Genomic DNA, 16,912 nt, shown 5'->3' with positions numbered 1-16,912 from the left:
TGGACACAAGGATTTCATAGTCAATTTTTTCCAGGCACTATGGTAGACATGTGGACACACAGCTGAATAACAGAGTGAAGTATATAAACCAGGAGACCAGCTATAAAACCTACCAGGATGTTCAAGTCTACAGTATCAAGAAGTGTGGTAAAGGTAGTGCTATAGAAAATAGTGATGACCATGGAAGTGAAAACTGTCCTCTGAGATGGTCCTTTACCACAAAATTATGTAAATGACCTCAGTATCCAAGTGTAGTTTAGGCCATAGGAGTGTATAATTCATGACTATCTTTTGTAAAACAACAGCTATATTGCTTGGAATGATAAATGTCATAAGAAAATAAATTAGGTTAAAGTAATTCATGTTCACACAGAGATACATGAGAATTTCTAATTACGTATCGTCCAAAGATTGTATTAACTTATGTCAGAACTTCTTGCTCTGAAGATTTGAACATTCATGGACATTTCTTCAGCCTCATACAGTTGGCCCTTGAGAAGCCTACCTGCCAAGGAATCTTTTCATGGCCCTCTTTATGTCCTTGTTCCTGAGACTGTAGATGAAGGGGTTCAGCATGGGTGTGACCACAGTGTACATCACTGAGGCTGTTGCACTGGACTGTGAGCGGCGGGTACCAGAAGAGCCAAGATACACGCCTAGGCATGTACCATAAAATAGGGAGACAACTGAGAGGTGAGAGACACAGGTGGAAAATGCTTTACACTTCCCCTGAGCTGATGGGATTGCATATATGGAAGACACTATCTTAGAGTAAGAATAAAGGATCCCAGTGAGGGGACCACCAGCCAGCAGCCCTGCCCCAAAGTACATCACCAGGTCATTAGGAAAGTTGTCAGAACAGGCAAGTTGGACCACCTGTTTGAGTTCACAGAAAAAGTGGGGGATTTCCAAGTCTGAGCAGAAGGACAGATCCAACACCATTAAGCATTGTAACAGGGAATACAGGGCACTCATGATCCAGGACACCAGAACCAGCAGTCCACAGAGCTGGGAGTTCATGATGACTGTATAGTGCAGGGGGTGACAGATGGCCACATACCTGTCATAGGCCATGACAGTAAGGATGAAGTCATCCAACACTGCAAAGAGCATAAAAAAATACATCTGGGTGATGCAGCCTGCATAGGAGATGGCTTTGCTGTGTGTCTGGATGTTCACCAGCATCTTTGGGATGGTGGTGGAAGTGAAACAAATGTCTACCAAGGACAGGTTGGAGAGGAAGAAGTACATGGGCGTTTGGAGGTGGGAGTCTGAGCTGACCGCCAGGAGGATGAGCAGGTTTCCCAACACAGTGATCAGGTACATGCAGAGGAAGAGCCCAAATAGAAGGGGCTGCAGTTCAGGTGTCTCTGAAAATCCCAGGAGAAGAAATTCTGAAACTTGTGTAACATTGCCTGGTTCCATGTGGCGCAGCTGACTACCAAAAAATAAAAGCAAATGAAGCAAATTTTCACTTTAGAAGCATTAGTAACTGAAATAAATGCTACATTTATATTTTAGAATCCAAAACATAATTTCCATATTTGGTGTAGGATCTGGTTGTTGTTAAGGCATGTCCTGTGCCATTGCTCACTAGAATTTCCTTTTCTACCATCAACCTATTCTTCAAACACAATGTATATTGCTGTATAATTAAGGATGTAGTTTGTGCATTTGAGGAATATACTTGTATATTGACTTTAGACCATGTTCCAGGAACTGTTCAAAGTACAGGCTGATGAAAAACAAGAGTCTCTAGAAACCAATCATGGACAAAGGATATAATTAAATAAAAATTACAATACAACATAGTCAATGGAGCACATGTTATAGAAAAGGTAAATCACATTAAATGCAGAAAGTTAATAGCGGTTGTTCTTTTTGTGAAGACTTCCAACAAGCAACACATTAACAGGCACCTCAAAGAAGACTAAGCGGGAAACCAAGAGGGAGCAAGTGTTTTCCAGGCAGCAGGAACAGACAGTGCAAAGGGCCTAAGGAAGATGGTAGTTTCAGATATTCAAAGCTCACACTAAGCCAGTGTGTCAGGGGCATGAGAGATGGTGTCAGGTGATAGGAAGAAACAAGGGGGCCTGCATGCTGCTGTTGAAACTTCAAGCCACAGAGTGTCCCTTTTGCACACCATGAAAATCTTGCACTTTATTAATCTGATTGGAAAAGCATTCTTTGAACTGAAAAGAATTTCCTCCTCAGTCCCTTCTCTTGATGGAGTTCTGGCCCCTGTGTGATTGGTCACCTTGGAATACATGGGTCCAGGTACCCCTGCTCTGAGCACTGCTCTCGGGTTACGAGGCAGGTGCACACACACAGCAGGTCTCTTCATGGGTGTGGTCTCCACGTTTGTCCCACTCACTATTTAGGCTATGACTAGATACAAGTCAGCTGTCCAGATCAAGTATCTTTCCAAAAAGAATTTAGGCATAGTACGACAATACTGCTTGGTTAGTGTGCATGCACAAATAAGCTTGGGGTTCCATACTGGAATGTCTATTTTATGCCCTGTATTTAAAGAAACATAAATGTAGAGGGTGAGAGAATAAAATGGACATGAGGAGGAAAAAAGATCTACTGATAATAAGCTCAGGTGATCTCTGAGAGATGTTGAGGAAGAAATGTATTTGGATTCTGGCAGCTTTCAAACCCTAACTTAATCCCTTCAAGTCAAGCAAAAATAATAAGGTAGAAAAGATATATTTGTCCAAAACACAATAGTAGTTATCTACATATAGTGAGGAAACACCTTGCTGATTGAGTACATAGTGAAAAGTGACCAAAAAAAACAAGCTATATTTTAGAAATTGGATTCTTTTTAATATCAAGCAGTAGAAGACAGGCTTTTCCTGTGCCTATTTATTGTTATTTGACCAGTGGGTTTTTATAGGGGTAAAATGCAGGTGAGACAAACCCCTCACTCACTTTTCTCATGTGCCTTTTTGTTTTTCTTGGACTTTGGATTTGGACCTCAATTTTGGCAAATCACTAGGCACTGTCTAATTCTGGTTCTGGTCTTCATCCAACATGCAAAGGCCTCCCCAGGATGTGACCAATAAAGCCTGCACACGCCATAATGATCCATCCTTTTACACTAGTAACTTTCTTCATGTGACTTAAGCCCAACCACTTTATCATGCAAACATTTATTACACCGTACTCTGCCTTCACCATCACAATGGGGTGGGGGAGAGTGTGTGTGGGAAAATGGAGACAACTATACTGGAACAACAATAAAAATTAGTGTGGACAGTTGTGTCTGTTGTCTAAATTGTAGGTAGAAAATAGACAAGGGAAGTGTAAGAGTAGTAGAGGAAATGTAGAAGCCAAACAACTTATATGTATGACCCACTGACAGGAACTAAAGTGGAGAAATGTGGGCGGGAGGGAGTGTGCAGGGCCCAGGGGAGCTAAGAGGGGAAAATGGGATGACTGTAATAGCATAATCAATAAAATATATTAAAAAATTAGTGTGGAGATAAAAATAAAAAATAACTAAAAATAAAAATTGAAAATTGAAAAAAAAATCTGCTAAATTAACAACAAAACAAAACAACACCAGATCTGAACAAGCAGGGCTTCACCTGCTTTGCTCACCGTAAAATGTTGTGTATACCTATGCACTTGCCCAGGAACCCGTTGAAGTGAAAGTGAAGTAATGAAAGGACTGGCAGGGAGAATAAAACCTGGTTGAACAAAGTGATTTAGCAACAGTGTTAAAGAAAATGAGGGGAGAATCAAAAGGTAATGAAAACAAGATATAAATACCAACATACATTTATAATTAAATTGGCAATGGCATAGACACAGAAGGTAGTGTATGATGTCCCTAGACATGGTGGCAAAGCAGAGGCTCAGTGTTATTTGTTGGATGAATCAGGAATTAGGCCTCAGTATATAAGTACATTTAATACACGGTAAGGTTGTATTTCTATACATTTGGAAAGGTTGGATTTTTGAATAAAAGCTGGAAAAAGCAACATCCTCCTGGAAGTAAAATGAAGTTGATCCCCTACCTCTGTTGTGTTACATAAAATCTTGGGGATTGCCTACTCACTGGAAGAGTAACCAGTCCTTTTAGGTGAACAGAATGAAAACTATAATTAATATCAAAAATTAAAAAAATATATTGATGGGTGGGCCAAACCACCCTAATCAGGTCAGAGATTAGGAATAAAAAGACAGACATATTTAACAAATAAATGCAAAGCATTTTTATGACTAAAACATCCCCTAAGTTATTGAGAAATAATCATTTTTATTTATTTTTATTTTTACTTTCTTAATTTTTATTGAATTTATTGGGGTGACATTGGGTAACAAAATTATATAGGTTTCAGCTGTACAACTCTGTAATAAATCACCTCTATCTTGTTGTGTGTTCAGCACCCCAAGTCAAGTCTCCTTCTGCCAAAATTTATCCCCCTTTTATCTTTTTCTACATGGAACCACCATAATTTTTAAAAATCATCTAAAAGGCTGACAATGAAAAAATAATAACCATATAGTAATATTCAAATTATTCAAAAAACATCAAATATGAATCTTTGTTCAAAATCAGAAAAAGTTCAGCAAACAACAAAAAGTTCTTTCACACCTGTCAGCCTGGAGAAAAACTTAGAAAAATGTCACATTGAGTGGGATGCAGACTTTCAAACGGGGAGCAAAGGGGTGCTCTGTTTTTTCCTGGCAGAACTGTGGAGTGTTACAGCATTGGGAAAACAGACTGCAGGCAGCTGCACACACTACTAGCACCTGTGTCTCTAATGCAGGGCTCCTCAGTCTCTGCAGGAAGGACATTCTGGGCCAGGTCTTTGTCTGAGGTGTGGTCTCTCCTGGCCATGGCAGGAGATTTAGAGCATCCATGGACTTTACTGACACCTCCCATGAGACAACACAAATGTCCCCAAAGATGCTCTGTGTCCCTTGGGGGAACAGTATATTTCCTCTGGTGGAGACCAGAGTTTTAACGTAGCAATCTCAAAATATTTTCATATATTGTTATAATAGCAATGTATTGAGAAAGTATACCTTAAATTTCAAGTGTGGCTAGCACAGCCACACCTCAGAATTTTGTGTAGACATGGAAGTAATGAATCAGCATCTTACACCCTGTTTGACCAGAGGGAAGATCATAGGTATTGTTGAGTAGGAAGGAACAGTGGACACACAGAAAAAACCCCCTGCACAACACATAAAGAGTTTTTCTGATGACCCAGGATGCTGTTCATGCATCTGTACAAAAGCACATGAGTGTGTATGTGAGCATAACATAGGAAGACAAGATTTAAAAAAAGAAACTAAGGCCTTCTGGAATATAGATTAGCAGCAGAAAAGTAATTAGGTTAAGTATACTGATTACAAAACTGTTGTATGAAAAATAATTGAGACTGAAATTAATTTATATTAAGACAGAAAATAATAACTTAATAATATCAACATGGGCCACTGATCCCAGATTAAATTTTCAAAGACTTGGAAATAAGAGAATGTTATAGAAGGGCTTTTAAAATCAGGGAGAAAGCAGTATCTAACTGTAATATCTTCTTATAGAGATATATGGGTTCAAATTTTTTTATGGAAGGTACAGGTAATCTTTAGTCAAATCTGTATAAAGAGCCCCTTCCAGAGGATGGTAGAAGATGATGTCCATTTTGAAAGTGGAGCTGACCACAGAAGCCAAAGGAGCAATAAAGGATGAAGGAGACGTGGACAAGTGGCAGTATGTGGGTAGGTGACTTATTAGTGCTAGGTACACACAAGAATATTCACTTCCATTTTTTGTTTATAGCAAGGATTCACAAGTGAACAATATAAAAGGAACAACTGTATTTTTTTTCAGTAAGAAAAGTAAAAAATAAGAAAGCAATGGAGAGAATACAACGCGTCTGAGTGATAGATTTGAGTCCACACAGATCATAAATACTCACATTTCTCCACATTTATGTACATAAAAGGACTCAATGACAACAACAAAGTTGATGGAAAAAACCCCTCCAAATCATTGTTTAGAATAAAGCAATAAAAAACAGGAATCAAAGCAGGGTGACCGCACTCAGCAAATGTCTGGAATTTGGAGACAATTTACAATAGGGGAAACAAATCAATAACCCACAAGTGTATTCAGGTCACAGGTAAGGAAGTAATGGCAAAATTAAGCTATTTAGCACACCACTTATTACTTATGAAACATTATTTTTCATGCTAATTGAATACCCAGAGTGAAAGAAGATACTGTGGAATGTTCGTCTCATGACCACTGTCGCAACGTGATATTTGCAAGACGTATATTGAATATGGACCTGCCTCATCAATATGGAAACAGCATCAAATATGCCCCATGATAAAAATAAAGAACTGTCCTCACTTTACTGCACAGCTCCCCACAGCTAGTACTCTATTTTCCTACTCCCTTTAGATGAAAAACTCATTGTACCTGTTCTACTTTCACTTGAAATACTTTATGCCTCCCATTGCCACCTCAGTTGAGCTTCCATCAGGGAGTAGTGAGCCATGACCCATGTGTTGCTGATTTCAATGTTTACTTCTCCTTTTAGCATCCCAAACAAATCATGAACTAGTTAATCAGGCAAGGAAACAGCCATAGGCTGATGGCTGTCAAGAGACCTCAGGTGAATGTGCTTGGCTTTGGCTCTCTCTTACTCTTTCCTGGAGCACCTGCTGCACCCTTGGCCTCACCTGATCTGGAGCTCCGTGAGGGCGGACTCCCGGTGAAGAAAGTCTAGCCTGCTGGAAGGATGATAATGGAGGATGAAGCTCTCTGCTCAGACAAGACAGCAGGAGGAAGGCAAGCACTGGTCTCCTAGACAAACTTAGGGTTCCAACCAGGTCCCATCCAGCCCAAGGTCACACACGCTGAGAGACAGGAGATGAGGAGCTACTTACAGCTCCCTATATCTGCTCATTTGGTACATTTCCATCTTGTTATTCCAACCTCTAATTGCATGATTCCCCTTTGGGTCTAGACAGAAGGGACCGTTTTCCTGGAGATTCTGTGTTCCCAAAAGACCAGCTTGGAAGTCCAGTGAATCCTGCTTTTACTAGTTCCTCCTCAGAAAGCCTGTGGGTTCAAGAACACTAACCTCTCAGCAGTTTATCTAAACCCTCATTTAATTTTTTTCCAAATTTAAGACTGAGGATCCAGTCTGGATTAGAAAACTCAAATCCTTAAATATTGACTTGTGGTAGGGACACAGCCCCTGATGCCTACAGGTAATTACTATCTTTCATTTGAACAAGGGGGAGAACTACATTCCTTTGATTAAACCTTGTGTTACACACTGGGCTTCATGACACGTTGGCCAAACAATTTAGAATTTCAATCTCATATCATAAGAGCTGTCCTATAGTCCCTCACTATGAAATATTTGGTACTTATAAGAAATATGGTTAGTTTGCCTGTGCTGGGGTAGAGGGTTGGGGAGAAAATGCAGACATGTTTAATTGAACAACAATAAAATAATTAAAAAAAGAAATACAGTTAGATTGTTTTGCACTATTATCTAAGTTTGGAATAGGAAAGTAAATAGATACTGCCCGGTAGTCCCAAGAAGAAAGCTAGCCCTGCAAACGTCTTGACTTTAGCCCCATGAGACCTCAGGAATATAAGAATATAAATATATTTTTTAATCAATAGTGTGGTAAACTTACATTAGCATTAAAAATTGAATATAGACATTTATCAAATGGAATTTGTTTAGGAAATTGAGATAAAGTATCTCATTTCATTCATTTAGCCTCCCCTGGGTAAAGGCATTTTGCATTGTATTCCCCCTTAAGTTGAAGACACATATAATCATTTTGTAGATATTCAGCCTCTCTGGCTGGTAGAGAATTTCTTCTTGCCTACGTGTCAATGGGCTTCACATTTTATGCTTTGGAGATATAAATATAAAAAAGATTCATTTACATTTATGTGTAGCATTTACTTTAAATCTTTGTGTCTAAATTTCTCCATCTTTAAATTGTATAGTAAAATTTTATTATATTAAATTTTATATCATTCTTTCTTTATTTATCCTTTTCAACTTTCTCTTAAGTGTCCTTTCATATATGAGAGTATATATGGGTCTGTGTTTGTGTACATATGTGTGTGTGTTTATTTGAAATAAAATGTACATGAATAAACTTATATGCAATCATACAACTTTACCTTGAACAGTTTATTTGGAGGCAATAAAACATCCTTATCTCATTTATTTCTTGCAACATTCATCTAAAGTTTTGTTTGCTATCCTACTTTACCTTCAGAAATAAGGAAATTGAGGCTCAGGTTTAACAATTACATTGAGAAGCCATTAAACCTTCTTGTGCCTCTTCTTTGGCAACATGCCGGAGTACCACTTGACCACTGGCATCGTGCACTTTTTGGATCGGCATCTAGTCTTTCTGTTGCTTGTGTTTCTTTTTGTAAAAAAGATATATAATGAAAAGGAATTATTACAAGGAAAATTGGATCTTCTTAATTATACCAACATGGTAGACCTTGCTATGGATGCATACAAAAACCTTTATTCTGATGATATTCCTCATGTTTTGAGAGAAAAAAGAACCACAATTGTTGCACAGCTAAAACAGCTTCAGGCAGAAACAGAACCAATTGTGAAGATGCTTGAAGATCCAGAAACTACAAGGCAAATGCAGTCAGGCAAGGTTGGTAGGATGCTGTTTGACTGCCTGTCAGACAAGCATGGTTTTATGCAAGAATATTTAGACACACTCTACAGGTATGAAAAATTCCAATATGAATGTAGAAATTATTCTGGAGCAGCAGAATACCTTTACTTCTTTAGAGTATTGGTTCCAGCAATGGATAGAAATGCTTTGAGTTCACTCTGGGGGAAACTGGCCTCTGAAATCTTAATGCAGAATTGGGTTGTAGCCATGGAAGAACTTACCCAGTTAAAAGAGACCATTGATAATAATTCTGTGAGTTCTCCACTCCAGTCTCTTCAACAGCGAACATGGTTCATTCACTGGTCTCTGTTTTCTTCCACAACCCCAAAGGGCATGGTAATATTATTGATCTCTTCCTGTACCAGCCACAGTGTCTTAATGCAATTCAGACAATGTGTACACATATTCTTCACTATTTAACTACAGCAGTCATAAAAACAAAGATGGTGGAAAATGCGAGCAGGTGGTAAAAGATCTAGTTAAAGTTATACAACAGGAGTCTTACACATATAAAGACCCAATTACAGAGTTTGTTGAATGTTTATATGTTAACTTTGATGTTGATGGAGCTCAGAAAAAGCTGAGGGAAAGTAAATGTGTGCTTGAGAATAACTTCTTGGTGGCTTGTATTGAAGATTTTATTGCAAATGCTCATCTCTTCATATTTGAGACTTTTTGTTGCATCCAACAGTGTATCAGCATGAACATGACTCCAGAAGAAACTAAAAGGTGGATTGTAAATTTGATTAGAAATGCAAGACTGGATGCCAAAATTGATTCTAAATTAGGTCATGTGATTATGGGTAACAATGCAGTCTCACCCTATCAGCAAGCCATTGAAAAGACCAAAAGTCTTTCATTTAGAAGGCAGCTGTTGGCCATGAATATTGAGAAGAAACTTCATCATAATGGTCAGAGGCTCCTAACTGGGCAACTCAAGACTCTGCCTTCTACTGAAGAACTATAAAGACAAGGCCAAAAAAACAACAAAAAAAACTGTAAAGGAAAGATGAAATAATAAAACCATTGTATAAATGGTGACTTACATTTTAGAAACAACATATTGAGTATAAATTTTGGAGAATTTGAATAAAATTGGCTCTTCCATGAAAAAAAGTTTATTGTGCACTTTCTTGACTTATACACAACTGGAAACGTGAGGTATGGACTTTAATTTTTTTATTTTATTTTTTAAAAATATATTTATTGATTATGCTATTACAGTTGTCCCATTCCCCCCCCCACTCCACTCCATCCTGCCCACCCCCCTCCCTCCCACATTCCCCCCCCCATAGTTCATGTCCATGGGTCATACTTATAAGTTCTTTGGCTTCTACATTTCCTACACTATTTTTACCCTCCCCCTGTCTATTTTCCACCTATCATCTATGCTACTTATTCTCTGTACCTTTACCCCCTCTCCCCCTCCCACTCCCTTATTGACAACCCTCATGTTCTAGTTGTTTGCCTAGTTTGCTCTCATTTTTGTTTTATGTGTGGTCATTAATAACTGTGAGTTTGCTGTTATTTTTACTGTTCCTATTTTTGATCTTCTTTTTCTTAGGTAACTCCCTTTAACATTTCATATAATAAGGGCTTGGTGATGATGAGCTTCTCTAACTTGACCTTATCTGAGAAGCACTTTATCTTCCCTTCCATTCTAAATGATAGCTTTGCTGGATACAGTAATCTTGGATGTAGGTCCTTGCATTTAATCTTGGGTAATGTAATTATGATGTGCCTTGGTGTGTTCCTCCTTGGGTCCAGCTTCTTTGGGACTCTCTGAGCTTCCTGGACTTCCCAGAAGTCTATTTTTTTTGCCAAATCGGGGAAGTTATCCATTATTTGTTCAAATAAGTTTTCAATTTTTTGTTCTTCCTCTTCTCCTTCTGGCACCCCTATAATTCGGATGTTGGAATGTTTCAAGGTGTCCTGGAGGTTCCTAAGCCTCTCCTCATTTTTCCAAGTTCTTTTTTCTTCATTCTTTTCTGGTTGGATGTTTGTTTCTTCCTTCTGGTCCATACCATTGATTTGAGTTCCAGTTTCCTTCTCATCACTATTGGTTCCCTGTACATTTTCCTTTGTTTCTCTTAGCATAGGCTTCATTTTTTCATCTGTTTTTCGAACAGATTCAACCAAGTCTGTGAGCATATTGATAACCAGTGCTTTGAACTGTGCATCTGATAGGTTGGCTATCTCTTCATCGCTTAGTTGTATTTTTTCTGGAGCTTTGAAGTGCTCTGTCATTTGGGCCTTTTTTTTTGTTTGTCTGTCTGGGCGTGTCTGTTACTTTAAGGGGTGGAGCCTTAGGTGTTCACCAGGGTGGGATAATGCTGGTCACTGCGCTGTGACGCTGTACGTGGGGGAGGGGCCAAGTGAGAGCAATGGCACCCGCCTCACTCTCCTCCAGATTTCAATCTTTCACTCCGATACCCACAATCAAACTGGGCCACTCTGGTGCTGGTTCCCGAGTAAGTGGGCCTGTGCACACTCTAGGCCCTTGTGGGTCTCTCCAACAACCTCTCCTGTGAGGCTGGGAGTCTCTCCTGCTGCTGCCCCAACCCCCGGGCCTCTTTCAATCAGAGGTTTGAGGCTTTATTTCCCCGAGCTGGAGCCCTGGGTTGCGTGGTCTGCTTCGATGCCCGCCGTTAGTCCGGTTTATCTGTGGGCGAATGTGGTGCCGCAGGGTGCTACCCGCTGCTGTGCCTGCCCCACTCTCCGCCACTCTGAGTCCGGCTCTCTGGGTTTATCTGTGCAAATGTGGGGCCGCAGGGTCTGCTAGTGCTCAGACTTCCTGCGCCATTTGTCCACACTCCGTCAGTCTCAGTCCCGCCACAGCCATGCGAGTCTTCTCCACCCCAGTGCCCGTCTCCGCCCCTCCTACCAGTCTGGATGAATGTTTATTTTCTATTTCCTTGGTGTTGGTCCCCCTTGCTGTTCGATTCTCTGTCAGTTCTGGTTGTGCGAGCAGGCGCAGTGTGTCTACCTATGCCGCCATCTTGGTTCTAATTTTTATGACTTTTGTTCATCACATTGCATATTTGAATCATATCCCTATTATATTATACAATTATAATTCAATAAATTACTTAGAAGGAAAAAAGCATAGCAGTTAATGGATTGGAGTAGGATCTAGAGCTCACACAGCTGATTCACACTGAGAAATGGTAGAAGGTATCTCTTCTACCTGGGAAAAAAGCCAGGTGCTATCTAAAGACTACAGTAAATAAGCAAAATGAAGCAGAAGCAAATTGATAGATAGAGAGAACAAACTGATGGTTAGTAGAGGGGGAGGGTGTGGGATGGGGAATAACAGGAAGAGGACTAGGAAGTATAAACATCCAGTTATAACATAAGTCATGGGGATGTAAAGTACAGCATAGGCAATAGAGTTGATAATACTGTAATAACTATGGATGGTGACAGATGGTTACTAGACTGTTGTAGCCATCACTTTGTAAGTTATATAAATATTGAATCCCTATGCTATATACCTGAAACGAATATAATGTACATTAATTGTATCTAAAAATAAATTTAAATCCTAAAATTGGCAATAACTACATAGGTGAGGCTAATGTAATCACCATGGTTCTCTGAAGGTAGAAGAGGAAGAAAGTAGACAGAGTTGGTATCAGAGCAAGGATTAAAAATGCTACACTGCTGTCTTTAAAGATGGGTAAAGGAGAGTGAGGTCAGAGAAGTGACTGTGTGAGAGATCCCCTTGGTGTCTCCCCCAGAGATGTCAACAATTTGAACAGCTATAATTTCACAAAGGAATCCCTACCCAATGTACCTGTATGACTCAGACACCAGCACATTGAAACATTTAAAGATGAGCCATGGCGAAGAAACAGGGGAGGCAAGAATATATGATGGACCTGGAAAAAGACACAGCACAGGGTCTTGGTTGCAGCTTTCAGGCAGTTTGCATTCCAGACAAAAAAAAAAGAGCCACTAAGTCCTGCTGTCGTGTGGACTCCCAAAACTCACCTTTCCTCACCCTTGGGGTCACGTTGTGGAGCACTTTATTTGTATAGCCAAAAATGGTTACTGTAGGAACACTATTTCCCCTGAGAAAAGATTGCATTCAGTCACTGACCCCAAGTTGGGGTCTGTGGGGGCCCCATGGAGGACCAAGTTCACCTATAACAACAGGGCAAAACAAAAAAGTCAGTCTGGTTACCCGAGAAAACCCCACCCCCGAGCATTGCTGCTACAATGAAAGCAGCTATTGGGGTCAATTCTGGCATTTCAGGACCTCAAAAACTGTAGATTCAGTGCCACGTCCTAGAAAATAATGGCAGGACCTCTTCCTAGGAATCTGCTAGAGAACTGCCACACATACAGAGCTACCTAGACACAGAAGGAACCCATCAAATAGCATGAATAACCACGGTAACGAGGCAGCTTAGAAAGAAAATAAAAGTCTCCAAAAAGCAAACTTGAACACATGGAAATATGTGCTAAAAATGACAGAGAATTTCAAATTGCAATACTGAAAATACTCAACAAGGTGCAAGAAAATATCAACACACACTTGTCTATCCCATTTTAACCATTTTTAAATGTGAATTCAGTGGCATTAAATACATTCACAATGTCCAACCATCACCACCTTACATTTTCATCACCCCAAACAGAAATCCTGTATCTATGAAGCAATTATCCCTCATTTTCTCCTACCTCATCCTCTGGTAACCTCTCTTCCTCTACCAATTTGCCTATTGCCATTATGGTATATCCACTTCATCATTTTAATCTATGACTTTCATATAACATGTGTATCACATGAAGATAAACACTTCATCTAGGATGACCTTTCCACAGGGTGAGACTGATGCTGGACATCACTTGCCATAAGCCCTGCACTGATTCTCCACTAATTTTAGAATTAATCAACAATCATGTAGCCAGAATATAAGACTCTCTGTTATCTGGAGGCTGCCCACAGAGCTAGACTCATGGTTCAGTTTTTATCCTAGGACCCTCATTACGTATCATGTACTACCAGCTATTTTTCATCTCCTGACTACACTTTAGCACTTCATTATAATGCTCACTTATTTTTCTGTAGCATTTTCTGGTGTGTGTTTATTTCATTCTGTACCTGGAATATACCTGCACTTGTCCTTCAAGTTTCAGTGCTATTTTAGGCTGGTATTGAAGCCTTGGTGGACATGCAGGAGGAGTTGACTATGTGGGGACCCAGTCAAGAAGAGTACAGTAACATATGACAGTATTGCATTTTTTTATTTACATGACTTTGCCCAAGTTTAGACTCTGCACTTAAAAGAAGGAGTAAAGCTTACTATTTCCTTCCTCCACAGAATATATTTTAGTGCTTACCATACAGTAATTGCTTAACAAATATTTGCAGAGGCTGCAAAACCAGACAGTTGAGTGAGGGAAACACATACGTCCTACATGGTGGGAAATGAGGAGCAGTGAAAGGAGGGGAGGGATGCCCCAGGACAGTGGCTAATGCCAGAAAAGACAGATGGGAGAAAGAAGCCACTCTGGTAACCCAGAATCTCCCTCCAGACTCAGGAATAGAACATTTGTTGTGGGGTTCTTGTTCTATAGCCCAAGAAAGGGCAGGGAAGTGGAAGGACTCATGTGACCTCTTGAAGATACAACTGTGTCTCATAATCTGTGATTGGTAGAGTACACCTGAGAGCACTGAATGGAAGCATTTAAGGGTTTCTGTGGCTTGAGGAGCTCAATTCCCATGTGCCTCACTGAAAACATTTTCTGTTGTCTTTCTGTTTCCTGAGAGATTTAATTGCCTGGAGGTAGGAGAGAAAAACAGAATGCAAACTTGTGCCAGATTTAGTCCTGGGAGACCTCTGTGTGTTCTTATGTCTTTGTCCTCTTTCTTCCCAGAAGGAGGTCACCGCTCTTTACATGTGAATTCTATAACTATGTACCTATCAATAATTACTTTAAATGCTCTCATCAAAAGACATAGGGTGGCTGAGTGAATAAGAACACATGACCCAAGTGTCCATCCATAGATGATTTGGTAAAGAAGAGGTGCTACATATATACAAGGGAAAATTACTCAGTGATAGAGAAGAGTGAAATTGTACTACTTGTTGCAACCTGGTAGGCCATAGAGGACATTGTGCTAAAGGAAATAAGTGAGACATAGAAATTCAAAAACTGTGTATTATCTCTGTCTAAACACAAGAGCTATACACACAGAGATCGGTGGTTGCCGTAGGGCGGAGATGGGAACATAGGTGAGAGGGATGGAGCGGGTCAAACGGTACAAACTTCCAGTTACAAAATCAGTAAGTTCTGGGGTTGTAATTCACAGTGACAACATCTGATAACACTGTGTTGTGTATTTAAAATTTGTTGGTCGAGTAAATATTGAAGGTTCTTGTCATAAGAAAAACATTTTTGTTACATTGTGTGGTGATGGTTGGTAATTTGACTTATTTGAGGAATCATTATGTTGTCCGGATGAAACTACTATAATGTTAAAAGTCAATTATATGTTAAAAAAAGAACTACACACATTTATTATCATTCAGTTCTTAAGGTCAAAAGTCTAAAATATGCCTCATTTTATTAAACGTCAGGTTTTTTGTAGAACTGTGTTTTTTTAGGGGGCTGTAAAGGATAATCTGAATGTTTGCCTTTTCCTGATTCTGCAGGGTGACAACACTCCTTAGCTCTCTGCCCCGTCCCCATCTCCAAAGTCGGCAATGGGGGATCAAGTCTTTCCTGCATCACATCGCTTCTGGCCTTCCTCTCTCATAGTCAAGGAAATATGATTACTTTGGGTCCACTCAGATAATTCAGGATACTCTCTCCTGCTTGAAGCTTAGCTGATTAGACACCTTAATTTCTTCTATCATATAATTCATGTAGCCTATGTTCACAAATGTTGGGGTTCAGGAGGTGGACATCTTTGACAGGCTATTATTCTGCCTGCCACATTATGTGACAGCGTTTTGCCCAAAGACATGTCAATGGAAGTCTGTTAGGTGGAACTTTTGGAAATCCTATACTTTTTAATTTAAACAATATTTTTAATTAAAAATATGAATATACAAACTGACATAATATTAAGCAATGCAAGCATAACATTGAGCAAACTGTGTCAGGCATGAAAATACACATTGCAACATTCTGTTTATATGAAGTTCAAAGGAGCAAGAAGTAATCTATGCTGTCAGAAATCTGGAGAGTGGGGAGAAGAGGTGACTGGAATTAGGCACAAAGGAAGCTACTGTGTGGCTGGACATGTACTATTTTTTGGTCTGAGTTATGATTACAAGGATTATATTAGGCTTGTGGAAGTTCATTGAACATGTGATATGATAATTTTCCATGAGTATGTTGTATCAAAGACATAAAATAATCCCTTCTCATACTCCACAATACGTCCCTCTTAATTCTACCCAGACTTCTATGTAGCTGAGAGATTGAGTTTTGGAGGTACAGCAGCTATTCTGTGAGCATGAGAACAAAACACACACACAAGGAATAATGGTACATAAAAAATAAGACTTTTTCTTTAACAATTTCATGAGACTGTCAAGAGTAGCCCTGAATGCCCTCCCTAACTCTACACCTGAGATTTGCAAATAAAGATTTAATGCATTGAAGTCTTCACTGTGGCAGAACATCCCTTTAAGATAGTGCCATCCCAAAGTCAACACACTGTTGTAATAAGTGTATGTGTGTTTTTGTAATTGCTGCACAGAATTGGCTAAGCAGGTTGGGACATCGTCCCGTACACCAAAAGGTTCTGGTTTAATTCCGTTAGAGCTTATACTAGGTTAAGGGTCCGATCCTGGTTGGGGCACTTAGGGAAGCAACCAATCAATGTTTCTCTGTCACATTGATGTTTGTCTCTATCCCTCCCCTCCTTCCTCTCTCTGGAAAATCAGTAAACATGCCCTAGGGTGAGGACTTTTTTTTTAAAAAAAGCCTTGATGAATAATAAGAATCTTGAAGATAATTATTAAAATACACCCCAGAAATGCCATAGGGAGACCAAATGAAAAATTTACGTGTTTTTTGTCTGCATAAGTAAATACTTAGTGGTAACAGAACCTGCCTTCCACCAGAAAGGAACCTGGCATGGATGGGCACTTGTGACATCACTTACTGCCCTGCCTGCTGGGTACCTTGTGGTCTCCAGAGATTCTCACCTCCTGTCAACCTTCACATTCAGGGTATTCAC

The 16,912-nt window shown here is 39.7% G+C and overlaps 1 protein-coding gene and 1 pseudogene across 1 annotated transcript; one reads left to right on the top strand and one right to left on the bottom strand.

Moving 5' to 3' along the window:
- Positions 1-501: 501 nt before the first annotated feature.
- Positions 502-6,862, bottom strand: LOC139441137 (olfactory receptor 7A5-like). Its single transcript, XM_071222308.1, has 2 exons — positions 6,712-6,862; positions 502-1,438 (listed from the first exon to the last, which is right to left on the bottom strand). Exon 2 carries the CDS (start codon positions 1,423-1,425, stop codon positions 502-504), a length of 924 nt encoding a protein of 307 aa, XP_071078409.1. The 5' UTR covers positions 1,426-1,438; positions 6,712-6,862.
- A 1,499-nt stretch (positions 6,863-8,361) lies between these two features.
- Positions 8,362-9,666, top strand: LOC112301569 (eukaryotic translation initiation factor 3 subunit E pseudogene; annotated as a pseudogene).
- The last annotated feature ends 7,246 nt before the right edge of the window (positions 9,667-16,912 follow it).

This window comes from Desmodus rotundus, chromosome 9 (assembly GCF_022682495.2).
Source record: "Desmodus rotundus isolate HL8 chromosome 9, HLdesRot8A.1, whole genome shotgun sequence".
NCBI lineage: Eukaryota > Metazoa > Chordata > Mammalia > Chiroptera > Phyllostomidae > Desmodus > Desmodus rotundus.
Note: the sequence above shows the minus strand (reverse complement) of the source record. Positions and strands in the feature narration are given on the sequence as shown.